Here is a 25,400-nt window from a genome sequence, read left to right as displayed (position 1 = left end):
CTAGCGGATCTAGAAGTGTCATTAGGAGGGCATGGATGATTATTATTATTATTATTATTATTATTATTATTATTATTATTATTATTATTATAAATGTTTACGTTATCGTTGTTTCGCTGTCTTCAAAACTGCGTAAAGCGTCCTGGGTCTTGCTGGCACAAGAGTCGATGGATGATAAGTGCTTTCAGATGTGAGCATTTTTAATTTGCTCGCTTACACGAGGGCCTTGACTTCATCTTTTGGGTTAGATCAGGAGAGTTGGGGGAGAGATACATTCCACAGCCAAAAACAGCAAATCCACGTACTCCTGAGACACTGGTCGTATGCGTAGGGCTATCGTCGTGCTGGTAGAAAACCTTGGCAACACTGATGTAAGAGCTAAAACAATTTCCATTGATCTCATAAAAGAATTTGCTATCCAAGTGAGGTATCAAAACCCATGGCTGCCCTTTAAAATAATTCAGGTGAACATAAGATGTTGAATATAAAAATGGCGAATGTCGCGTAAAATTTTCCGTAAGTTTCATTAACAAGATGCTATGATTTGTTTTACTGAATTTGTTGTTATGCTTGTGTGTTCCATGTCTTTAGACCATCCGATATACAAATTATAATCACGTTTTCTCTAATTTTCTGATGTTTTTTTAGTAACTTTTACTATCGTTAAAGCAATTTTTCTTAACGTTTCCTTTGATAAGGGAATATCATTAGCCGTAATCGAGTGTGGTTTACTACATCTGGATTTAAAGCTTAAAACATATGTATATGATAGTAAATCTATTTACCTTTAGTTCGTCCTTGAATATTTCAGTTGACAGTAAGGTCTTCATCAGAACTAATTATTTTAGAAGAAAATTCGAACTGCTTATCTGTCACGTACAGTAAGGTGGTCGTAGACTAAAGTTTATACAAATCTGTAGTGTAAGAAGTAAACTGAAGTATCACATATTTTTATTGGTTTAAGAAGTAAATAAAACAAATAATGGTATGAATGAGTACAATCTATAATAAAAACGTCAACAATTTTGAAAAACAAGTGGTTATAGATCCAAAGTATGTACCTACCCTCACAAGGTTAGGTAGCTTTTTTTTTTTTATGGTCACGTGATATTAATGGGTACTCCTGTCTTGTTTCACTTCAGGACGAGGACAGTCTGTGCAATAAGCTGTGTACGTTCACCATCACACAGAAGGAATTCATGAATCAGCATTGGTATCATTGTCACACATGCAAAATGGTTGATGGAGTAGGTGTGTGCACGGTATGTGCTAAAGTATGTCACCGAGGTCATGATGTCACCTATGCAAAATACGGAAATTTTTTCTGTGATTGTGGAGCTAAAGATGATGGAAGTTGTCAGGTATGTGCACAGCATAAGGTTGAATGTGGCTAGTGAGTTAAAACCTTGCTTAGGATAAATGACATTTTGCAGTGTGTGTACAAGTAATAGGACCGAATGCAAATTTGAGTGGTGGTGGTTGAATTAACTCAGTAGTTCCTACTATGCACCAGCAGAATGGAATTTATTTTGGGTAATTTTTGAGTGTTGTATAATTTGTCCGTTCTATTGAATTGATTAATACACACTATGTCGGAAAAGTAAACTTTTTACAGATAACCACTAGCTCCATCTATTGAAGCAACAGATCACCGAAAATCTGGATATCTGCTGAACAAAATAAGACCACAAATCATTAGAACCGATTAACGGAATGTCAAATTATAGCAAAAGTGAGTGTATCTGGTGTACCTCATCACAGAAACACGATGAAGCAATGAGCCAATATTAAATTTTGTTTCTTCAAGATAGGTAAAACATCCACACAAACATTGGAAATGATGAAACAAGTGTGTGGTGATGAGTGCTTATCTCGTACACGTGTGTTCGAGTGGTATACGTGATTCCGGGACGGTCGTGTGCCTTGGAAGATGACCCAAAGCCAGACAGACAGACCGAAAAGCAAAAATTGCGATGAGTTGATGGAACAAGTGCGTGAAACGTTCGCCCACGATGCGAATTCGACTGTGAGATGGATGGCGGAGGAATTAAATACGACGAAAGACATTATTTCACGAAATTTTGACAAACGATTTAAAGAAACGGAAAGTCTGTGCTCGATTTTTTCCACACACCTTAACTGACGACCAAAAACTTGCTCGCGTTGAACATTGCAAGGACTAATTAAAACAGCCAGACGGAACAGAACATTCCTGGAATCGATTGTGACTCGTGATTAGACTTGGTGCCTCAAGTACGACCCGCAAATAAAACGACAAAGTGCTACGTGGAAGTCCCCAGGTTCAACGAAAGCGAAAAAATTGCGTTTTTGAAAGAGAAGACAGTGTTGATTTGTTTTCACGATTCCAAAGGATCCAACTCTTCGGGAATTCGTTCCACAGGATCCAACTCTTAATGGTGAATATTATCTGGGTGTTACGGAGCGTTTGTGGAAGCGAATCGTTCGTGTAAGGCGAGAGTATCGAGCGCCAGGCAGGTGGTCTTTATTGGAAGACAATGTACCTTGTCACAGAACCATCGCAGTTCGTGACTCCTTGACTAAAAAAAAAAAACAAATCTGTGTGCTTCCACACCCTCCGTATTCGCCTAAGTTATCACCGTGTGACTATTTCCTATTCCCAGAATTAAAATTGACCATGAAAGGAACACTTTATGACAATGTTACTCACATCCAGTCTGTCGTGACGAGGGTCATTGAAGTGATTCCGATAAAGGACATTATAAACTCGAGCATGCCCAGCGGTGTATTAATGCGGAAGGGATGCTTTTGAATAAAAAGAACTACGGTTGGTAAAATAGTCAATTCGTTTTGTTTAATTTCAAAAGTTCTGTTATTTTTCCGACATACCATATATAAAAGTAAGGAATATTCAGCTTATCGTAATTATGTTTACATTAATAATATCGTAAATTACACTTGATTGTTTCCATTCAAGATATGGTAAAAATATCGCTATGAATTTTGAAGAAAACTTTAATTTTTACCCTTTATTAATCGAAGGATATTTATTTTTCAACCTCCGTTAACCTACCAGAGGAGAATAACATGGGATAAAACGAGTAAAACAAAGATGTTCATGGAATTTGCCCATCGGTACTGATAGACGGAATCTCATTCATTCATTGTGTAGCAGCGAGCGTGGAAATATGTCATGTACAATCGAAGCGTCCGCCAAGTGTAAACTATACAATATAATTTGATTTCTCCAGGCGAAAGGGCATAATACAGTCGTAATTCATCGTCGAATGCGGAGGATTGCGGAGGGAATTTCAGAAGTGATGATTGTGGCACGAGTGCTGCAGAGAGTTGAAAGAAGAACTTTCCGACATAAACTACGAGAGTAGTCAAAGGTGGAAATTTGTAGCGGCAAATGACCTCAATGAACGAGTGAATCATATGGTTCGTGAAAGGCGTAGATTACGATTTGTGAACTGTCTGATCTTGAAATTTCAGGGAACTCAGCAGCCGCCTACAGAAATCGAATTACATCACATAGTTCACACTTGGCGGGCGCTTCGATTGCAGTCGATATGTTTTCACGCTCGCTGCTCCACAGTGATTAAATGGTAGAGTGTCTGTCGTCATGGGAAATGGAGATGTCCAGTGAACAAAATTGTGTATCCCGGTTCGTCATTCCACGTGGTTCTTCTCAAGTGGGTTAACGAAAGTTGGAAAACTACCCTTTTGTAGTTGAATATCAGCTGATGATAAGTTAGAGATCGGCTAAGTTATCTTCTGGACTTAGGTAAGTAATAATAATAATAATAATAATAATAGCAATAATATTGTTCTCTGCCAATCTCTTTGTGTAGAGGTAGCAAATATTCGCTGTAATATCGTCCGTCTATCAATTAAAGCCCGTTTATTTATTCCATTCCTTCCTTCCTTCCTTTCTTTCTTTCACTGTTCCTTCTCTGACCTCTCCCAACCAGTTTCCCTTCCTCTTGAATGGAAAGTTCTAATTGTTTTTTGTAGCTTTTGCGTAATGTCCTTGTTCCTATACTGTAGAGTACAGTACTCAACACGAAACTTTTGGTAAGTTTTTTTAAGTCTTTATTTAAAAAAAAAAAATGTACCCTTCCTAAATAGTACTTTCGCTATTCTTGTTATTTCACGTTCGCATTTCATGTTCGCATTAATAATACTCTAGTCACCTCTTTTATAATAAAGGGTGTTCCATAAAGAACGCGACTTTTGAAATGCCCACCATTTTTGTTCTAGTAAATTGGAAACACTTAGCATTATACAATTTTAATCTGTTGTCTTTGTGGTTAGTCACAGTACCGAATAGTGCATGATGGTAGTCTTATTTTCTGTACGTGTAGAATTGGAGCGCTGCATGATGGATGTTGTTCAGAGACTGTTCGCAATCTCCGTGGAATGTTTCGTCAACGTAAGGCGCCGATTAATTCGACTGTGATGAGACTGGTTAAGAAAACTGGTTCGGTTGTAGACATTAAACCCTCGGGGCGTCCTTGTGTTAGTCGTAGTGTGGAAAACATCGCCATCATAAGTGACAATGTTGCTATAAGTCCGGTCTAGAAAAGATATGACCATTATACGCTATTTGGCGCTCCGTGAGTGTGACTACTAGCCGTAAAGACAACAAATGAAAATCGTGTAACGTTCAGTGCTGCCAACTTACTGGAACAGAAGTGGCGGGCATTTCAAAAGTTGCCTTCTTTATGAGATACTTTTTACTTTATTCCTTCCTAAACTGTATAATTAGAAGATTTGTTCTAGTCGTCATTTTTTTTTCCTAACGTTTATTTGCATAGCATTATCTGTGCAGCTTTTTCTTATTATACAAAAATGAAAGTATGTGATCATTAGCTTTAACATGTACAGAAACAAATTCTTCGCTTTTGTTTTAGGCTCTTGTGAAGCGTAGTCCCCAATCCAGTGACCACATCTCCCAGACATCTGCTGGACCATCTCCGTTCGGCATTGAACAGATGCTTACAAGTTCACTTCGAAGACGTCCGTCGTCTCCAGCACCCGTTGATAAGAACGAAAAGGGCAAAGACGAAAGAACGAAACAAAGACAGATGCTTGCTAAACAGTTAGGTGAGTAAAAATGGTTGAGGGAGAATATTGTTGATGTATATTTGATAACTAGGAGAAATACGCGGTCTTCGCACGGGAAGAATGCGTTTATGAGAAATATTTGAAAGTAGTTTTTGAATCCCCTTAGAATGTGTAGTCAAACTAAAATCAAATGATGGAAACCCAGGTTCATCCATCTGCGAAATATGTTCAAAAATGCATTTCAGACGTTGCAGCCGTAATTCTTTCTGAAAAATTTAGTTTCTTCCCCTCTTTAGGATACTCATCGTGGTTAAATTGTAATGATAAAAACCCAAGTTAACCCAGGTGCTAATTATTTTAAAAATTCATTTTGAACGACTCAGCTGTTTCCTTTTGCCATTTTATGAATTATACTAGTGTGCGACTAGGATGCCAGAGATTTCCCTCACTAGCAAAAATTTATCTCCTCTCTGGAGGAGGAAATTTTCGTCCCTTGCAGGGATAACTTTTCCTCCCTCTATAAGATTCTTTTCTTAGAATTGACGAGGATACAAAAAAAGGGGGGAAAAAAAACTTCTGTTTCGCGTTGCGAAACAAAATAAGTAAAAACTTTGAGATAAAACACTTTGACACATCTTGAAGAGTGCGGAATAGTCACCAAAGGTTCAGATCTGCAATTCTTGGAAAGGCGTACTTGTATGTCATGTCATTGTTAGAACATAAACTCAAATGTGTGGTGACATAGCTTCATCTAGAAAGCATGCATATACTTGTAAATCGAAGAGAATGATAATAATAATAATACCATAATAGTTTATCAATACTTGATTATTTATATATTACAATCATATACTCGTATACATGTGTATATATATATTGCAATGTTTGGTAGAGTCAAATGATAGACCGGGTGTCTTTTTCCCCTTCACCAAGTTTTATTACAAAATATAATATAATAAATACAAGTGTCTCTAGTTCAACGTCTCTTCCTCAATGACCAAGTGAAGGAATACTAAATGTTTTGACGGGTGCCCCTTCCACTCATGGCAGTTTCCAGAACACTTTGACAGGTTGTAGGTTAGACTTGGATTATAAGTTTAAGATGGATCCCTAGCCCAATGCGATGTAGGGTAAGGAAGAGGTGCTCCTAGTCCACAGCGACATAGGAAGGTAAAGGTTAGGCGATCAGTTGGTCGACTGATGCTGGGTCCCTCGCTGGTCCTTTTATTTGTCCTCCTCGAGTCCTTCCGTGAGGTCCGTCTGCTTTCGGTGTTCCTCGGTGTCTTCCGTGTCGGCCTGTTGTCTGCTAGGTTGTTTGTAATTATTAGCACGTGTTGGGCTGACACGTGCGTCTGTTGTGATGTGGGGATCCTTGCAATATATATACTTGTATGTAAATACTCGTATAGTGTGTGTTTTTGTATAATGGCTTGGTGGGTATATGGGTGAAATTCATCCCTTCCTCTGGGAGAAATATTCAATTCGCACAATGAATTAGATTAATTTTGAGCTTCTGTCAGGAACAGAATATGGACTAAGATAATCAGAGTCGAACACTTAAAACTTTTTGGTTCTGTTGGAGAACCTCAAAACACACTGTCAACTGAATATTAAATATTATTTAGTACAGTATCTAACAATGAAACTTTTTTTTTTTTTTTTTTTTTTGTTAATAAGTACGATTAAAACATTGTTCGATTTTCTAAATTAAAATAATGAAATGCGGCAAGAATCTAATATAAAGGGTTTATAGATAAATGGCTTATTTTTTTCAGTACTAAAGTAAGTATTAATTGTCTTTTACAGATGGAAGCAAAGAGACGCTTGTGACTCATATTATGAGTAGTCCAGTTGTTTCTTCATTGCTGGATATGCTGAAGTGTCTCCTACCTGCGGTTGAAGCGTCATGTCAACGGAATTCACCAGTTGGTTGTTACCAGCGTGCACAGAAAGCATTAAAACAACTACATAGTTTGGAAAAGAAATTTGAAAATACAGATCAGCTAATGGTAAGTAGAATGTTATTGTTGTGAATTATATTGGGTAAGGGAATACAGCTGGCTCAGGTGTGGACAGCTTTCCTGTGGGAACACAAAGGCCTTTGGATAAGCCTTCGGTGGCTCAATGATAAACTGTTCACCTCTGGTGCTTGGGATTCCTGGTTTGATCCCATGTCTCACGAAGCGGAATTTGTGGTGAACAAACACCGTGTACGTGGGTCCCCATTCTTTCCACTACCTTCTTTCCTCCCATTTCACTTATCATCATCACCGTCTCCTATAGCTTACCCGTTGTAAATGTCGGACGCAAAACAGATTTCATTTTACAAAAACAACATCGTATTTGTAGCTCTAGTAAGTGTTCTCGAGCTCAACCAGATAAAGATATTCATATCCGACGTTTCAAATGCAGACATTGCATTCATCTGGAGGGATCGTGATCGTGATGAATGCAGACATTGCATTCATCTGAAGAGACCAGAGATCTGTGGGTATAAATATATATGGTAACTATTTGAGAGCGGAACTATGAGTGGGCTTGTGATTGGCGGAGAGAAATGATGGCTACGGATTGGCTGTTGTTGTGGCTACGAGAAATGGCTTTGTTAAACGTCTTTTTCTTGTTCCTAAAAAAAAAAAAAAAAAAAAAAGAAGACCGACCAGATAAAACTGAATTGAAACCAATTGTCTCTGTTGAGACGGTTCCTTTCCCGCGAGATGGCTATGACTTTATTATTCTGTCCGAAACATTGCTGCACTTCGCTACTATCGATTCTGTATTCTAGCTCTGAGCTATGCTCTGCTAGTTCTGACGTTTCGGGTTACAGTATATATATATATATATATATATATATATATATATATATATATATATATATATATATATATATAAAACATAATATATAATATACACCCACATATTATCTCCGGTCTTTTTATCACAATTTCTGAAGATGAATGCAATATCTACATTTCGAAACCTTGGATTGTCAATATCTTCACCTGGCTGATAGCGTGAGAATACTTAACTAAACTCACGTCACCAGGAAAAAACTCAGTTCTCTCTTTATCGTAATTACAGGTTTTCTCGAGGTTCTCTCACTCCCCCCTTCCCCCAATTTTCATTCAGTCGATTCTTTCACCAATCACTTGCATTTATTGCCCGTCTCTTCAGTCTATAGGATGTAACTTTAGAACTTTAAATTAAAATATTTTGTTTGATTTAGATTCTATCTAGTCGGCCCTGCTGTGGTGTGTGTATGTTTAAAAATCTACTGATTAGTTCCATAACTGTCCATCCTCTTAACGGTGATAACAGATTGTGTTCAATACTATAAGAGAGAATATTTTCTTTGCCACTTCTAAATAGACACCGGTCGCGGGTTATATCTCCGGCCAAGTAAGTTTGTGGTGAACAACGTGTGTCCGTGGGTTTTCTCGAGATATTCTCGTTTCCTCACGCATTATCATTCTGCCAATTCTTCCATCATTCACTTGCCTTAATCATCCGCCTCCTTACCCTAAACGTGGAACGTTAAACTGAAATATTTCGTTTTATTTGCACCCGTGGCGTAGTCCTGTATTCCCTTTCTCTTGGACATGAGATTGTATTTTTTGGAAACGGTCTATAGTGTTGTGCATATTCACTCGCTGACGCGTCTTTGGCATGAGAAACCCAGTTTCGATTCCCGGCGGGAGCTTACGTGGTTCGGATTGCACAAAACTGTAGGTCCACGTCTCATATAGCCTCGCTGTTGAACGAAACGCTAAACTTAAAATCAAATGAAATCTAGTAATGCGCCAGATTCAAGCTTGGTCGTAGTTTGGGACCCATGTTAATAGTAGGTGCCGACCTTGACAACCTCGGTATTGCATAAGGATTCAAATCAAACATTCAAACTCAACTCCTCCACCCTATTATTACGAGCACAGATATTTGAAATATACTGCTGTAATGTTGTTAGCTTTAAAAAGCTATTATGCTAAAGTAACACTAGTAGCCACAAATTGTAAATAAATGAAGTTTATCGTCTGCAGTATGTACCATTTATTGTTCATTATGCTATTCAATGCCGTAAATTTTCCTATGTATGTTACAACTTCGCTAAAGCTTTCTATAAATGTCGTTTATGTAATTGATTTTTGACTTTGGTTTCTAGGTACCAACGTTGGGCTCGCAGGAAGGAGCTTTTGAAAATGTGCGGATGAATTACTCTGGCGATCAAGGACAAACGATTCGACAATTACTCTCAGCTCATATGATCAGACGAGTTGCCATGTGCTGTTTATCATCTCCTTACGGAAAACGGCAGCATCTTGGTATGTGTTGTTTGTTGCCAAATATTAAAGAACATTTCTGTCGAAACAATTTAAGACATTATAGCTGTCAGTTATCTCTGTTGTGAATTATGTTGTATCATTGCTGACAAACATATATGAAGTATAATTCAAATCTGCTTTCAGTCAATTTGAATTAAACACATATTTTGAACTCAGTAACAGAAAGATAGTATGCCTGTTTTTTAGTATGGTTTATTCTGTACAATAATTTTGTGTGTGTTTATGTGTACAGTAAGGTTGAAAAAGGATTCCAATGATAAGTTTGGAGCGTATCATTTAACTAAAACTGATCCTTCTTGATCCTTATTACGATATATGTTATGAGTTCCTTTATAAGCAAATAGCATTTACGCTTTTGGTATGAAATCCTGGGATCGATTCTCGGTTTCAATACATGTTAATCGGACCTCACAGTATACTGTTAAATCCACAAACCATATAGCATATGATACTTAAGGGGGACTGAAACCCAAGTCAAACGATACTGATATATGTAATATTGTTGCCGGAAAATACTCATTGCCGAAGTGGTACCAGTAGGCTTTGTCATACTTTGTGAAATGAAAGGTTTCTTCGCGCGAAGACAACCAAGTGCCTAGGGTGTAATATTGTCAAGATACATGAGTAGAGTAAGGAAACGAGGCACTATAATGCAGCACAACTATTAATCGGCGAAGCACTATGGTTCGACAGTACACCAAATGTAAATCAATGAATCACTACAATTTGGAACATCAAATTAGGTCCTTTAAGGTTGGTTTAAAGGGACAAGTTTTCCCGATAGATGGCACTACAGTCGTCGTATCTCTCCCGTGTATTTTTTTATCTTCCACTAAAATTCACGATTTCTCTTACAAATTTTAACCTACAGACTTCATATTTTAGAAAAGGAACTTCATAATCTATTGAAGACAATAGTCCGTGCCGATTTTTTATTTAGAATTTTCTTCATTGTTGAAATGGCTTGATTGTTGAAATGGATATCCAAACCTTTAACAATGGAACTGTTTCAACAATGAAGAAAATTCTAAATAAAAAATCTGCACGGATTGTTCTCTTTAAATGTTGTAAAGTTCCTTCTCTCAAAATTTGAAGTCTCTAGGTTGAAATTTATAAAGAAATTGTAAATTTTCGTGAAAGGTAAAAAATACATGGGAGAGATACGAAGACTGTAGTGACATCTATCGGCAAAACTTGTCCCTTTACACTAACCTTAAGCACTACAATTCGACCAGCAAGCACTGATCGACGAAACGCTGCAGTTTGGTACAGTAAGTATTAATTGCACCACGTTACAAGAATCTTGGCAACTGTGCTCTTCAGCAATTTGTTGCTTTGGGACATACCCCAAGATGTCCACTCAACAGTGAAGTCTTGAATGAATTGTGGATTTCGTATATAGTGTAAAAACCTCAATAAGCCATGGATTTCGTTACCAAATTTTAAACAGGTAAAAACATTTCAGATCAATAGAAAAACTTATCAGGAGAAAACAAAAGTTGAAAGAATTCCCTTGTGTGTACAACTGACATCGTAAGGCTAAAGGAGGGTAAGTTTAGTTATTCCGCTGCAACATACAAATCGCCAGGTAGTTTTTATTGTCGTTGTGCTGTCAGGAAAGGTTAATTTTATAAACTTTCCGACCGTAAAATTGAAATCTTCTGGATTGTAAAAACCGTGAAAAACTCATGAATTCAATTATTTAGTTTGAATGGGAACCCTGTGCCCAGAAATTTTTGCTGTAGTTTTTAGCGGCGAGAGGACAGTCTCTTACGAACTTAAAAGGGTGTATCCAAAAGTTCCAGGACAGTGCTCATAACATGTAAACCGCTTGCAGTTGACAAGTTTCCCGCTAGGATGTGTTGCAATGGTGTCTTGTGAGCCAGTGTGCCGAGTAGTGTGGTTTGAAGTGGTGCACGTGTCTTCGTGTGTGTTGTATTAGCCGTCTGCGATTTTTCTTATTTCGGCGGTATTGCGGAAGCTGAAGAACAAAGGGTGTGCATCAAATTCTGTGTCAAATCCTTGTCAACGTCATTACAGGCAATGAGAGCATCGTTTATGCTTACAACCCAGAAACTAAACTGCACTATTCTCAATGGAAAAGTCCTGGGTCTCCAATACCCAAAAAAGCACGCATGGAAAGAAGCAAATTGAAGACTGTGCTCATTTGTTTCTTTGACCAAGAGGAGATTGTACACCGGGAATTTGTCCTACATGGAAGCATTGTCAATGCAGACTTCTACTGTGATGTCTTAAGAAGGTTGTGTGAAAATGTGCGTCGCAAACTGCCACAGAAATGACATAACGGTAACATCATTCTCCACCACGACAATGCACCTGCACATCGGTCCTTTAAAGTGGCGCAGTTTTTGGCTAAGAACAACATGACAGTGGTTAACTGTCCCCCATACTCACCTGACCTGGCCCCCTGTGACTTTTTTCTTTTCCCCAAGCGTAAGCTTCGGATGAAGAGGCGAAGATTCGACACCATTCCAGAAATTCAAGAAGAATCGCAGCGGGTACTTGACACTGTTAAAAAAAAAAAAAAAAAAAAAAAAAGGACTTCCAGAAATGCTTCCAAGGGTTTGGGTACAAAACCTCGCGACCCAAAATCTCGCCGGGCCGAAACCTCGCCGCCCAAAACCTCGCGGGACAAAATCTCGCCTGGCCAAAACCTCGCCACCCAAAATCTCGCCGGGCCAAAACCTCGAGCCCCAAAATATCGCCACACCCAAAATCTCGCCTGACCAAAATGTAAATGTTCCAACAGATGATAAGGATGACGGTATAAAAGACGCTGTTTCAGAAGAAGTATCACGGGTATTTGACCAAGTCCCGCGATACCATATGAAAATTCTATTTCTGTATTAGAGGATTTCAATGTGAAGGTAGGGCGACAAGATGTTTTTAAACTGGTTATAGGGAAAGAAAAGTATGCATAAGAAAAGTAATGACAACTAACGGGGTTAGTTTCGTGAACTTTGGAACATCCAAAAACTTAAAATTTTAATAAAAATCTAATAATATTTATGAAAGTATGAAATAATATATGAGTTTTTACGACGTCCCTTGATTATGTGCTGTAGGTTAAAGGAGACGTAGATGACCAGGATGAAGGAAATGATCGAATAAAGAAAGTGGGAGGAAACGGGAATAACCCGAAAAAGCCCACGCACACAATGTTGTATATCTTCTTCTTCTTCTTCTTCTTCTTCTTCTTCTTCTTCTTATTATTATTATTATTATTATTATTATTATTATTATTATTATTATTATTATTATTATTATTATTATTATTATTATTATTATTATTTGTAATGTGGAATTGCATATTAAGAAACTCATTGGGTAAATTTTAAAGAAAAGTTTCATTCGCGGCGAGGTTTTGGCCACGCGATGTTTTGGGATGCGAGGTTTTGCCCCTGCGAGGTTTTGGCCTGGCGAGATTTTGTCCCGCGAGGTTTTGGGCGGCGAGGTTTTGGCCACGCGAGGTTCTGGCCCGGCGAGATTTTGTTCCGCGAGGTTTTGGCCGACGAGATTTTGGGCGGCGATGTTTCGGCCGCGAGATTTTGTCCGTATCCCGCTTTCAAGCATGGCAGAAACGCTGGACCGCTGTAGTAATGCAAAAGAGTGAGTACTTTGAAGGTGATGGAAGAATTTAACTTCAAAGGTACTTTCATTTTACAGATTCAGTCCTTGAACTTTTGGATACACCTTTATAGAAGTTTTCACTATGAATTAATTACATAATTGTTTATTTATCATAAACGCTGATGTTAGTTTAGTATTATTTTTTCAGAGTTGAATGAGTTTCCTGTACTTTACATTATCTGTTTAATTTTACCTTACAGCTGTCTCGCATGAAAAAGGCAAAATCACTGTTTTGCAGCTGAGTGCACTGTTGAAACAAGCTGATTCCTCCAAACGAAAACTAACTCTTACAAGACTAGCATCAGCACCAATTCCATTCACAGTTCTCTCTATCACCGGAAATCCTTACAACGAGGATTTCTTAGCTGTGTGTGGATTGAAGGTGAGTACGCTTTATTCATTGGTACACATAGAAACTTTTTTATGTTATAATGTTAATGAAAAGAATTGACACTTCTGAAAAGATTTTAGTTGTGTAATGTACGATTTGTAATCTACTTTATTGCCATACTGACAAGACACTTGCAAAGATAAGTGAACGCAGATGAATTAATAGTTTGCGTTAATAGTAAATTTCATCATAAGATGGTGACGGACAGAAGTCATTAAACTGAGCTCCTCCGTGGCTAAGCGGTTAGCGTACGCGCTTTTGGCGTGGGAGACCCGGGTTCGATTCCCGGCGGGAGCTCATGTGGTTCGGATTCCACTTTAATCAGTAGATCCACGTCTCATATAGCCTCGCTGTTGAAAGGGACGCTAAACTAAAATCAACTCAACTCAACAAGTCATTAAACTTACTTTTGTAATAAATTTCTCTTACGTACGTGACTAATAAAGAAAAGACTGAACTCATACGGCTGATAGGATAAGTTCCTATGCGAACTTGTGCACAGTATGTCTTCCCTTCCAGGAAGAAATGGCATGACGTTAACTTGTCCATATAACTGAAGCAATCAATTCGTCACTGATAATGCTTCAGCGACCAACGCATGAATCAACAGAAAGCGATTTTCATGAGAGATCACAGTGTTTGCAATATCTCATGTGAATAAATCAAGCCAACTAATCAGAAACGTGGGACCAAGTTTGAAACTGGCACTACCATCCATTGTGGACTTCGACTGGATCGCATTTAATCTTTGTGCAACATACTTCAGTACGCGCCTTATGAGAACCAGGGAGCTAGAAGAACGTCGCAGGACATGAACACTGAGTACCATCTGGAAACTCATTTCCAACCTCAGTAAGGAAACAAACCATGATGAATTCAAGGATCGAATGATTGCTCTTCTGTTTCTCACAGATTATTGTATTCAAGGTAACTCCCTCGCGGAATAATTCTTATTTACCTTTTCGCTTAATCATGTTGGAAATAGACAAACCTTAAGGATACTTTTTCACGCACTGTTTATTAGTGTGATTTTTGGTCTTTATTCTGTTAAGATTACATTTGTTGTTTATCGGTTCCCCTTTGAAAATTAGCTCTACTAATGTTTAGTTACTATCTCAAATGTACAGGATGGCGCACCGCCAGCTCCCCAATTTGAAAGCCACGTTACGAGCATAAGAGATGGTGTAGGTGCACAACGGGTAGTCACTAGAAGCAGGGATAGATGCCATTTCGGTTGGCAGTATGTTACCGTCAGTAGTCATGGAGCGCATGTCAGTGCTGCATCGCGTAGCAAGTTTTTTAAATGTAGTGTTCACATAAAGGAGGTTTCGTAGGGATTTCAATGTGCTAAGGCACTGTGCGATTCCAACACATAACAATTATGCATTGGTTCTATAGGTTTGACGCAAGTGAGACTGTTAGTCTTGAAACATGGACCAGACAAAAGAGTAACAACTCCCGACCAATGTGGTCCGTGTGAGAGAAATGTTTAAGAAAAGCCCGCAACATTCAGCACGGAAACAAGAATATTGGATATGTTACGAAGGTCTTTGGGACGCATATTACGTGAGGTGCACTATCATCCATACAAAATGCATCTGTTCCAAACAACTGTACCCCAGCGATCACCAAGCAAGAGTAGACTTCTGCAATACCATGTTGAAGATGATAACAGAGCACCCTGACATTTCAATATTACTGGTTATGAGTGATGAAGCCCATTTTCAACTCGACCGTTCCGTGTACAAGCAAAATATTCTGTATTGGACATCTAATAATCTCAAGTTAATAATGGAGAAGCATTTGTATTCCCCTAAGGTTACGGTACGGCGTGGTGTTGAGCAGTTTGACATTGTGGGACCTTATTTTTTTTTGAAAATGACCGTAATGCACCCCATCTTCCTGATGTTGTACTCCATAAGTAAGTTTGTAACTGTCAGGTAATTAATAGCAAGATATGTCCTTTCAGCAGATTCTTGTTTTCCTAAACGCCTCTCTTTAATAGATATAAACCTTTGAAAATGGAGTCAGCGGCGCGCCACCATGTACTTCGAAAGAAGTACTGACAGGTGTTTCTGGTTGTTCGAACGTGTATTAAAGATGTTGTTTTTAGCAACAACCATTTATTATATTATACAGAGTTCGTCAGAAAAATGTATTCACTCTTTATCATCCTGTATCAGGATACTGGCATTAACAGTTGTTCTGAAATTTAAATATGTTGTAGTACAGTTTTTCGATCAACAGATTTCGGTGCTGTCAGCACGATTAGCGAGATAAGAAAATGGCAGATGCGTGCTTGACGTTCAAGCTAGGGATGGCCACAAAGTTTCGGTTCCGGCGGAACCGGCTCCGCGAGGAACTGGTTCTTGGAGATCCGATTTTCAGAACCGGATCTTGGGAACCGGTTCCAGACATGGATCCGAAAAACCGGTTCCGGAACCGGATCCGTTCAGAGCCGAAAACCGGTTCCGCTTTTCCCTAGTTCAAGCAGCGTATGTTTTTGAAGTGTTTTATCAGGTTTGGGAATGCCATCGAAATGCAGCGTCAGTGGAGGGGGGAGTTTGGTACTGAACCACCAACCCGCTTAACAATCAAACGCATTGTTGACAAGGCTGTTGCTGTAGGCATTCTTCCTGATCTTCCTTTGTAAATATCGCAAATCGTTCCATGCGCCTCAAACTTGTCAACAATGCGTTTGATTGTTACGCGGGTTGGTGGTTCAGTACCAAACTCCCCTCTCGACTGACGCTGCACTTTGATGGCATTCCCAAACTTCATAAAAACACTTCAAAACGTACTTACACTGCTGAGAACGTCAAACATGCACCTGCCATTTTCTTATCTCACTAACCATGCTGACAGTCCAGTATCCTGATGTAGGAGGACAAAAAGTGTATACTTTTTTCTAGAGAACTCGGTAGTTAGTAGATGATAATTGATATATGTATTGATTTTGCAGTCTGGTCTGAAGTTGCACTACCATTCGTTCCAACACTATTAAGATAACTTGTATTTCTCTGTTCGGCGTTAGTTTAACAGTTTTGATAGGAACGTTAAGTACAAATATACAGTGTTCAAAAAAGCATTTCTATCTTTCAGGATAGAAAGAAGTTTTAATACTTCGGCTTCAAATAAAAATCGTACTTGGCCCAAGAATATATACATTTGTTTCAGCTTGCTCCATTTGTAGCCCTTCCCGCTGATCTAGTAGCTACCGCATATACCTTAGCACACGTGGGTCCCAAGTTTGATTCCTGATGGGAAAACATTGAACGCATTACGGTGATTCGGACTCCACCTTAAACTTTTAAATCCGCGTCTCGTATAGCCTCGGTGCTGAAAAGAGACGCAGAACTTCAACAAACAACTTTATTTGTGGATAGGAATATAGGGCTAATCAAAGACTAGTGAGTGACCATTTTTTTAAACAATACTACACAATTTTTTTAATAAAGAAAAATGACTTCTACAAAATGAGCTTATAGTCTTTAAAGTGACCTCTATTCCTTTTATAAACTTAATTATTATTTTCGGTCACTGCTTTATTCCTGACTGGTGGTTCATTATTTGATGCCTCGGATTATTTGCTTGTATAGTATTTCATTGTTTCTCATAGAGTGAGTTACTCTGTTATAGTAAGTCTGGTAGGGTCATGTTACGACTATATGGTAGATGCAGTATTCTCCTTTTCCACAATGTATGTAATCTTTGCAGCATCTGATTTACGTGATTGATAAGTTGGAATACTACTACTGCCAATAGTATTACGCAAACGTATTTAGAGGAAAATAAATATTGAGTATTGCTTGGTGTGAGTTTATGTAATGTATTGAATATTGAGTAATCAATATTCTAAATCAATTTATCCTTCTTTTCAGGATTGCCATGTTTTGACTTTTAGCAGTAGTGGCAGCGTTGCTGATCATTTAGTATTGCATCCTCAGTTGGAAACTGGAAATTTTATCATCCGTGCGATCTGGCTTCCAGGATCTCAAACAGAATTAGCTCTTGTGACAGCAGATTTTGTGAAGATCTACGATTTGAGCCGAGACAACTTAAGCCCTCAGTTCTTCTTCCTTGTTCCCAGTGGGAAAATACGAGATTGTACCTTCGTGTTTCTGGAGGTAAGAAGTGTGTACCCATAACAAAAGAGTTGTTTTATTTTTATATACACACTTAGAGTACTGAAACAATGTATAAAATGTTAAGCTATAGTTACACCACTAAGCCATAGCCATACATTTTCAGGAGATTTAGTTGGGAAGTTAATGGTAAATCAAGGTGTAACGAAAACTTAGATTTTATAATATCAATCTACAGGGTGGCTACAAAGCCCGTTACCCCTTGATACCTGGATATGTTGAAGAACTGGTTTGTTCCTCTTTTGGAGGAGCACGGATTCAAAAGGACATGTTAGGTTTCATCATGATGGGGCACCTGCCTATTATGCCCTCGCCGTAGTCGAATATCTTACGGAAGTCTTAGCTGGACGTTGGATTGATCGTGGTAGTCCGGATCTGCCCGCACCACTTGCCTGGCAATCACGAAGCCCAGACCTCACCATCTGTGATAATGCGCTATGGGGGTCCATAAAGGGCATCGTTGCAAAACCGATACGATACCACTGCCGAACTGACAGAAGTTGTGAGACAAGCTTTCACTTAAGTTACACGTGCAATGCTCGGCGCAAAATATCGCACAGAACCTGGCGACGTAGTATCCTTTGTCAATGAAAGTGACGGTCAACAGATTGATCGTCTGGACACTTGATATTTCCTATCTCAATAGAACTTCTCGAAAACATTGTTGTTCATGTCATTCAGTTCTTTCCATGTAGTTATTTACGTACGTTTAGTGGTTTATGTTATTTATTTTCAGTGGTAACGGGACTTCGTGGCCACCCTTTAAATGCTCGAGGTTCTGCTGTCTGTAGAGGGATACCGAGGAAGCAGGATGGGGAAGAATTGTACATTCCTCTTCCTCCAGTTTCAATCACTAGGCTTTCTTAAGAAATTAATGCCGTACGAAGGAAGAACATAGTTTAGTAAACTTGAGACTAGTCGATCCCATATTTTTTAGTATAGTAAGTATAAGTTATGAAAGATGCGTGACAATTCGTACTCCCCAGATTATGTTGACATAGCGACGTCCACTCAGTGCCATGAGGACAATTGGCCAGCTACTTGAAAGAAAGAAGTCTAGAAAGCTAGCATTAATGGTGAGGGAAGCTGATGTGCCACAAGTCGGCTAGTAGGCCCTCAAGGCTGTTGCACCAGGAATTGTGGATATGAGTTGTATATTTATTAATAATAGTGTTCGACATCGGGAAGTCGGATGCGTGACTAACTGAATAGTCAGCATTGCTGGTGCGGGTGTTAGTAACTGACGTTAGGAAGTCTATTCTGTAATGCATTTTGTTTGAGATAAATCCAAGTAAATAGATACTTGGTACTGATATCTAGATTTTGATTACATGTGCTGTATCTGCATTAATGCTAGAAGTAATGAAATCATAGATTTATATTGACCAGATAGTAATATTTGTGCTAGGTATCAGACGCCGGGTTCACAAATAACTGTATGCTACAACTATTTTTCAATTTTATGTTGATTGTTCGAATTTGTAAGGAATTCCCAGAAAGCAATAAATAGTACTAATTTTGTAAAGAATGTGAGTTAGCAACTTGCAAAGATGTTTCAATTTCATCCAATTTATAATTTACCTTTTTGGTAACACAGTCTGATATGAATCTTAAGAGATAATTGATTATAAATATTTTTCTGTTTCAGGATGGGGGATCACACATGTTGCTTATGTCCTCTGCAGGATACATCTACAGTCAAGCTATGAATGAAGAAAGTTCAGCAAAGCATGGCCCATTCTATGTAACCAATACACTTGATATATATCATCCAGAAATTAAGGTGGGTAGCTTGTAGTCGCATCTTGAAGAGAATGTTCTGTAAATCTACAATATTTTGTAGTACGAATGGGGGAAAGTGGGGAGATAAGAATAAAACTACAAAACTTGTTTCAAACTGTGGCCCTCGAGACAGGTTCTTGTCGTCTTAGATTGAGCATTACAGTCTAAGAAAATGAAGAAAACAGTTAAGTAAATTATGCATTACACACTATAAGTGAGAACCTCAAACTTATAGATCATTCAATAATAGAATTTACAATAAGGTAAAGATGATAAAATTCTAATAGCTTATATAGATATATTGTTATGACAGAAATCAATTGGCGAAAGGGAAAAGATACTTAATTAACAATTATCTCAATACTTTGTATATTATTCATATTTTAAATGAAATAAAATTCAACTCCTAGACGGGTGCTGGTAGGTCATTCACCTGTACGTAGTCCAGAAAATCGCAAACATATCTAATATGGGAGTTAATATCTATACTTATAACAATCTCAGTCATTAAGTTTAGAATTAGTACAGACAAATGACTTAGTTAAAAATGGTTTAATTTATTAAATAAAACCGGAGACATCAAATTTTGTTAATTATCCAAAACGGGTGTTGTGGCATTTTGCTACTTAATGGATAATGACTAATCATACTTAAAATTAAGAAATGAATTTTGACGGAAGAAAAGATTACTAATTTTGAGTCATATATAAGCAACGTGTCATTAAGTCATGAGCCATGTCTGTACTCACCAAATCTCTTCAGCTAGGATGTGATGCATTAGATTTTGCCTCTTCTATGGACACACGTACACACTCTCGACTTCTCTACCGAATCAATCCATCTACCTTCTGTTCCTAGTATTGCTGGCGTCATTTTTCGCTTCCCTTAACATAGTATACCGAGCATCCTAATTGCTCGAAGTAGGACCTACCAGCACCAAGATAGTGGAATATCATCCATCTTTGGTGTGAAGGGTTTCGTACCCTTGTTCGATTGGTGCCCATGTAGACTTCTGAAGAATAACTTAGTGTTCTTTGTTTTCCTTTTCTGAATTTTAAGAATGTCTTCCATTCTCTTTTTCTTTATCTGCAGTCACTTGAATTAATGACCTCATCTTCTTTAGCGTAAAGATATAGGTGGGATGGTCCTTTTTAAATAATAATTTGTTATAGGAGATATTCGTCATAATTAACTCTTAAAATCCATTAGATGTATTAATCATTCAAATCTTTCCGTTACAGGACGTGAATGGGCAGGTTGGAGGCGGAGGTGTTTCCATTTATTATTCTCATGCGCTGCAGCTGTTGTTCTTCAGCTACAGCCAAGGAAAAAGCTTCATTTCACCTCTTAAACAAATGGAAGAAGAATTAACATCGGTGTTCATGATTAATTTAAAGAATAACAATGGAGTTAGTAAATCCAATAATTCACAGCCTCTCTGTCAGTGGAGCGAAGTACCGAATCATCCCGGACTTGTATGCAGTGTTATGCAGAGCAGTAAGTTGTTAAACGGAAACGTTTTTAATGTGGCTTTTAATTTTACTCCTAGCAGCAGAAAAAAATCATCTTTTTATTCTCATATATGCGAGGAAGAATCAGAAACTAAGGTTACAAGACCGATATTTCTGCAGTTTCGTCTGTTGTAGAGGAATGAGGGCTGTGCGGTAATTTTAACACATAGAGTTGGCAACTGTGCAGAGTTTCAATCAACCACCACCTACGGCGCTAGTTGTAGATAAACACAAATGGTGACTCGTTTGGAAAACTGGTCACGGGAAGAAGTCCGCTCAGTTATTCGATTTCTGTAGGCGAAATCGGCTGAAATTTAACCTCGGCTGACATTCACTGGTAGCTGGTAGAGGTTTACGGAGAGACTGTAATGTCTCATCATCATGTCGCAGAATGGTATCGAAAGTTTGCGACTGGTCAAGGAAACGTCACCAACAAGGAGCGCAGTGACCGACCCGGCATGGCATCAACAATTTGAAACCTCCCTACAACCCGGACCTCGTAAACAAACGGCTTTCACCTGTTTCTGCATTTGAAAAAGCACTTAAGAGGCCGTCACTTCGCTTCAGACGAGGAGATGAAACACTTCATGACAACGTGGCTAAATACGCAAGAACAGGAATTTTAAACTCATGCCACGATACGACAGGTGTCTCAATCGATGTGGAGACTGTGTCGAAAAACAACCTAATGCATGTAGTGACTGTTGGCTGTATTGGTTGTATAAGATTATATATACGTGTTTCACTGCAGGCTTTGTAACCTTACTTTTCGATCACTTCTCGTTTAATGTGAGGATCTTTACTGATGGAAGCTTTATGATTCATATTTAATATGTAGAGGAGAGAATACTATTATACCTTGCATTTTGGAATTAAATATCAAAACCTTCCATTACACTAAACCATGAATATCAAAACCTTCCAGCTAAAACATAGTGATGGATGCTGTCCATCCGTAAAAACCCTAGTTTTAGTAGAAAACTTTGGCAAAATGAACGTAAATAAATTCAATCCACATCTTTTTTAAATCGATAGATGAAAATATTACGGTGATTTGAGGAATACAATAAAAGACAAATTCTGACTAAAGCATACACTATGTAATAAGTAAGAGCGTTACGGTTTCGGCAAAGTATGTTTACCTTCATCAGAAACAGTATGAAATTTCCAAGACTACAGCTTATATATATCAGAAAATGAGAGATCATATCTAGGAACCATGCTGTAGTCTTAAAAATTGTTCTTCATAATGTGTCTGATGAAGGCAAAGACACTATGCCGAAACTGTAACGCTATTATTTATTAGATAGTGTATTCTTTGGTCAGAATTTGTCTTTTATTGTATACAAGAAATTTCTTATTGAGAATAGTTAGATGATTTCCATACATTGGTGCATGTTTCTCAAAGTGTGGGTCGCGGGCCGTTTCTTTGGTAGGTCGCGAGAAGTTTTTCCTTTTAATTGTGAAAATTTTATTTTGATGCAGAAACATATGTTGTAAAGTAAGTACCATTCAGGAAGTAAAACTTGAAAGCGTTTGTTAATGAGGTGAAGAGTAAGAGGTTATTCAGAGCCCTCCCCTGTTGTAGAGTCAGTAGAGATGGAAAGAGAATGGGTGAGTCAAAATCTGTCACGGGGTAGGGCATTGTGTTGAGAGTAGTGTGAGCTCTGTGTTACCTTTATATGGAAAAATTAGAATTATGATTTACAAAATTGAAATACCACCATTACCTAGAATGACAATGTGTATTTGAATAAAAGTAGGTGGGCCACAAAGTACTTTTTAATATTTAATGTGGGTCGCGGTAACAACAAGTTTGAGAACCACTGTATTAGTGTATTGGTGTTCCATGTATTTTTTTTTTTTTTTTTTTTTTTTTTTTTGACAAAACAGTTCTGAGTAAATTATTATAATTTCCTAGAATACTTATTGAAAAATTTAGGATAAAAATGTAATTTCTTTTCTTTTTTCTTTCTTTCTTTAAGGTAATAACCCTGTTATCCTCATGTTGAAGCCTGACACCGTCTTAATCCAGGAGATAAAAGTCGTTCCAGCAAAAGCAAAAATAATGGACATGGTTGCAATCAGACATCCATCTTCCAATTCTGATCATCGAACTACGCTCATACTGTTGTGTGAAGATGGTAGCCTTAGAATTTACATGGCTGGCATGGAACAGACAGGTGGATAGAGAAATGCATTTACCTAGATAAATAATAATAATATTTCATATCAAAGTTACAAGAGACGTAAAAGGTTTTTTTAATTTCTTTTAGCTTGATGGTACAGATACCAAAATAATAAGTAATAGGTATTGCTAAGGAGACCTGCCCAAAGTATTGTATTGCAAGGGATAAATATTATCTTGAATTTCAATAAATACGAGGCTATCCTGAAACTAAATTCCCAAAGCGCTGAGGACGCAGGGAAACTGTTCGTGCGGCTGATGGCAACAGTGTTGTATTGGTTGTTTCCCCTACTCTTAAACAAGCTCGCGCGCACCTCTGGGACGTTCAAACACATGACGGCGAGCTGCTGTAACGTGGGCATGCAAAAACTGCCATTGCGCCTACAAAAATGCGTCGACCGAAAAGGCGATTCAGGGTGTCTATCGGTCACGAAAGTCACGAATGTCACGAAAAAGTCACAAAATCAGAAAACGGTCATGAAAGTCAAGAAAAAGACGAAAATTGGCTTTTGGGTCACGCTTTTTTTTTTAATCTGTACAAATATAAGAACATACTGGGAAATGTTGTTCAATAAAACGACAAAATTCATCAACAAATATATCTGTGTTCGGCTTTAGACCCTACCAAATCGTAAGCAAAGCATGCTTCTATTGTATATATGAAAATTCAGCCTAATTCGCACCCAAATTAGCTCTTGAGAATGTTATGAAATTTTATAGTCTGATAAAGAAATGGTCACGAAAAAATCACGAGATATTTCATTTTGGAATTTAGTAGACACCCTGCCATTATATACAAAAATAGCAAGTGTACAAGGTTCAAAATGATGTAAACATTATTAAATATAAACGTTCCTTTGTATTTTTTTTAAAGGAGACCTTACTTTTGGAACTCTCCTCGTATATCGGAAGAATATTAATTGATATATATACAAGAAACTACCTGTGGACTGAAGACATAATTACATAGTTCTTGTATAATGGTATCCCTACCCTAATTCTAATTCGAAATCTATTTCTCTGCAGTAGGTCTAATTTCCAATTTGCTATATTACTATGTGTAGTCTGCGCATAGTTTCGGTTTCGAAGTCTGGTGGAATGCCTCGATTGCCCATACTGACGTTCACTTACTTCCTTTAATAATAATAATAATAATAATAATAATAATAATAATAAAAGCGAGTATAATATTATACTACATGAGGAATAGAGTGACGAAGCTTAACATCGGATTCAAGAGTCAAAATGTGTAGCTAGTTTGGGGAGCGGACTGTGTAGTATAATGGGATATGTATTGGTGTAAAGATCAGTGCTACAGTTAATTTTTTGTTAAACGTTTTCATTCTTTTTGAATTTTCGTAGATTGTCGTTTCTCTCAGTGAAGTTTTCAGAATGCGACGTTACTTCATACTTACATATTGCTTATTTTAAATAATCGTTTCATTAATTTGGTTAATTAAAGGGGAAAGGAAAAAATTGATAGAAGCTAATGAGGTTTTACTCTATGTTTAAGTGTTAGGTATTATTATTATTATGAACACTTAATTTCAGGGTTCTGGTTATCGCCTAGTGTACAGCCTATCAGTACAATGTCATCGTTGAAACCGTCGAGGAAGAAGAAGGTTACAAAAACAGGAAAAACTTCAGGTAAGTGGAGAATCAGCTGTTCTATTTTACGAACCATTTTCTTCATCTGCTACGACACAGGGACTCAGTGTTTACAGCACTCACATCTGATGCGATGTATTCCTGGTTTGATCCCAAGCTGTATGAGTTTGTGGTAGATAATATTGTGTTCCTGGATTTTCCCGGTTTTTTCCCGTTTTCTCCCTCATTCGCAAACCACTGATTGGGGGCACGGTGACTCAGTTGTAGAGCTCTTACCTCTGGTACAAGATGTTCTTAGTTCGATTCCCGGCCAAGTAAGTTTGTGGTAGACAACATCGATACTCCCATTTCCTCCCACACTATAATTCCACCAATTCTTCCATCATCATTCACATGCCTTAGTCATCCATCTCTCGTAGCCTAAAGAACATAATCATGGGACGTTCAACTGAAAGATTTTCAATCCACTGATTATTTTAATAATCATTAACATTCATTAATTTCCGTCTCCATTAGTCCACTTTAGTCTAAATGGCATTAACATGAAGATTTCTCTAATTGTATAATTGTTTCATTATTGATGAGCAGTTGAAATTCGGAAGAGGAAGTGAAAGTTAAAATTAAAGACTAAAGAACGAAAAAGAATATTTTTCCCTTTTATTAGGATCACGTGAGTGAGAGTTATATTATTGTAATGTTAGTACGTCCGTCCGTCCGTTAATCCATATGATATCT

The 25,400-nt window shown here is 37.9% G+C and overlaps 1 protein-coding gene across 4 annotated transcripts in view; it reads left to right on the top strand.

Annotated features, from left to right (window-relative positions):
- The window catches only part of poe (E3 ubiquitin-protein ligase-like protein poe), a 246,440-nt gene that overhangs the window by 69,955 nt on the left and 151,085 nt on the right, over positions 1-25,400 (top strand). For all 4 annotated transcript variants that reach the window (XM_081764062.1, XM_081764063.1, XM_081764064.1 and 1 more), the window contains exons 28-37: positions 1,143-1,361; positions 4,896-5,088; positions 6,856-7,058; positions 9,209-9,368; positions 13,241-13,422; positions 17,313-17,558; positions 19,225-19,359; positions 20,600-20,855; positions 22,855-23,052; positions 24,609-24,704. In XM_081764062.1, coding sequence (XP_081620188.1) covers positions 1,143-1,361; positions 4,896-5,088; positions 6,856-7,058; positions 9,209-9,368; positions 13,241-13,422; positions 17,313-17,558; positions 19,225-19,359; positions 20,600-20,855; positions 22,855-23,052; positions 24,609-24,704 — 1,888 coding nt within the window. The remainder of the gene's footprint in view (positions 1-1,142; positions 1,362-4,895; positions 5,089-6,855; positions 7,059-9,208; positions 9,369-13,240; positions 13,423-17,312; positions 17,559-19,224; positions 19,360-20,599; positions 20,856-22,854; positions 23,053-24,608; positions 24,705-25,400) is intronic.

This window comes from Thermobia domestica, chromosome 7 (genome assembly GCF_964235325.1).
Source record: "Thermobia domestica chromosome 7, izTheDome1.hap1.1, whole genome shotgun sequence".
NCBI classification, from domain to species: domain Eukaryota; kingdom Metazoa; phylum Arthropoda; class Insecta; order Zygentoma; family Lepismatidae; genus Thermobia; species Thermobia domestica.
Note: the sequence above shows the minus strand (reverse complement) of the source record. Positions and strands in the feature narration are given on the sequence as shown.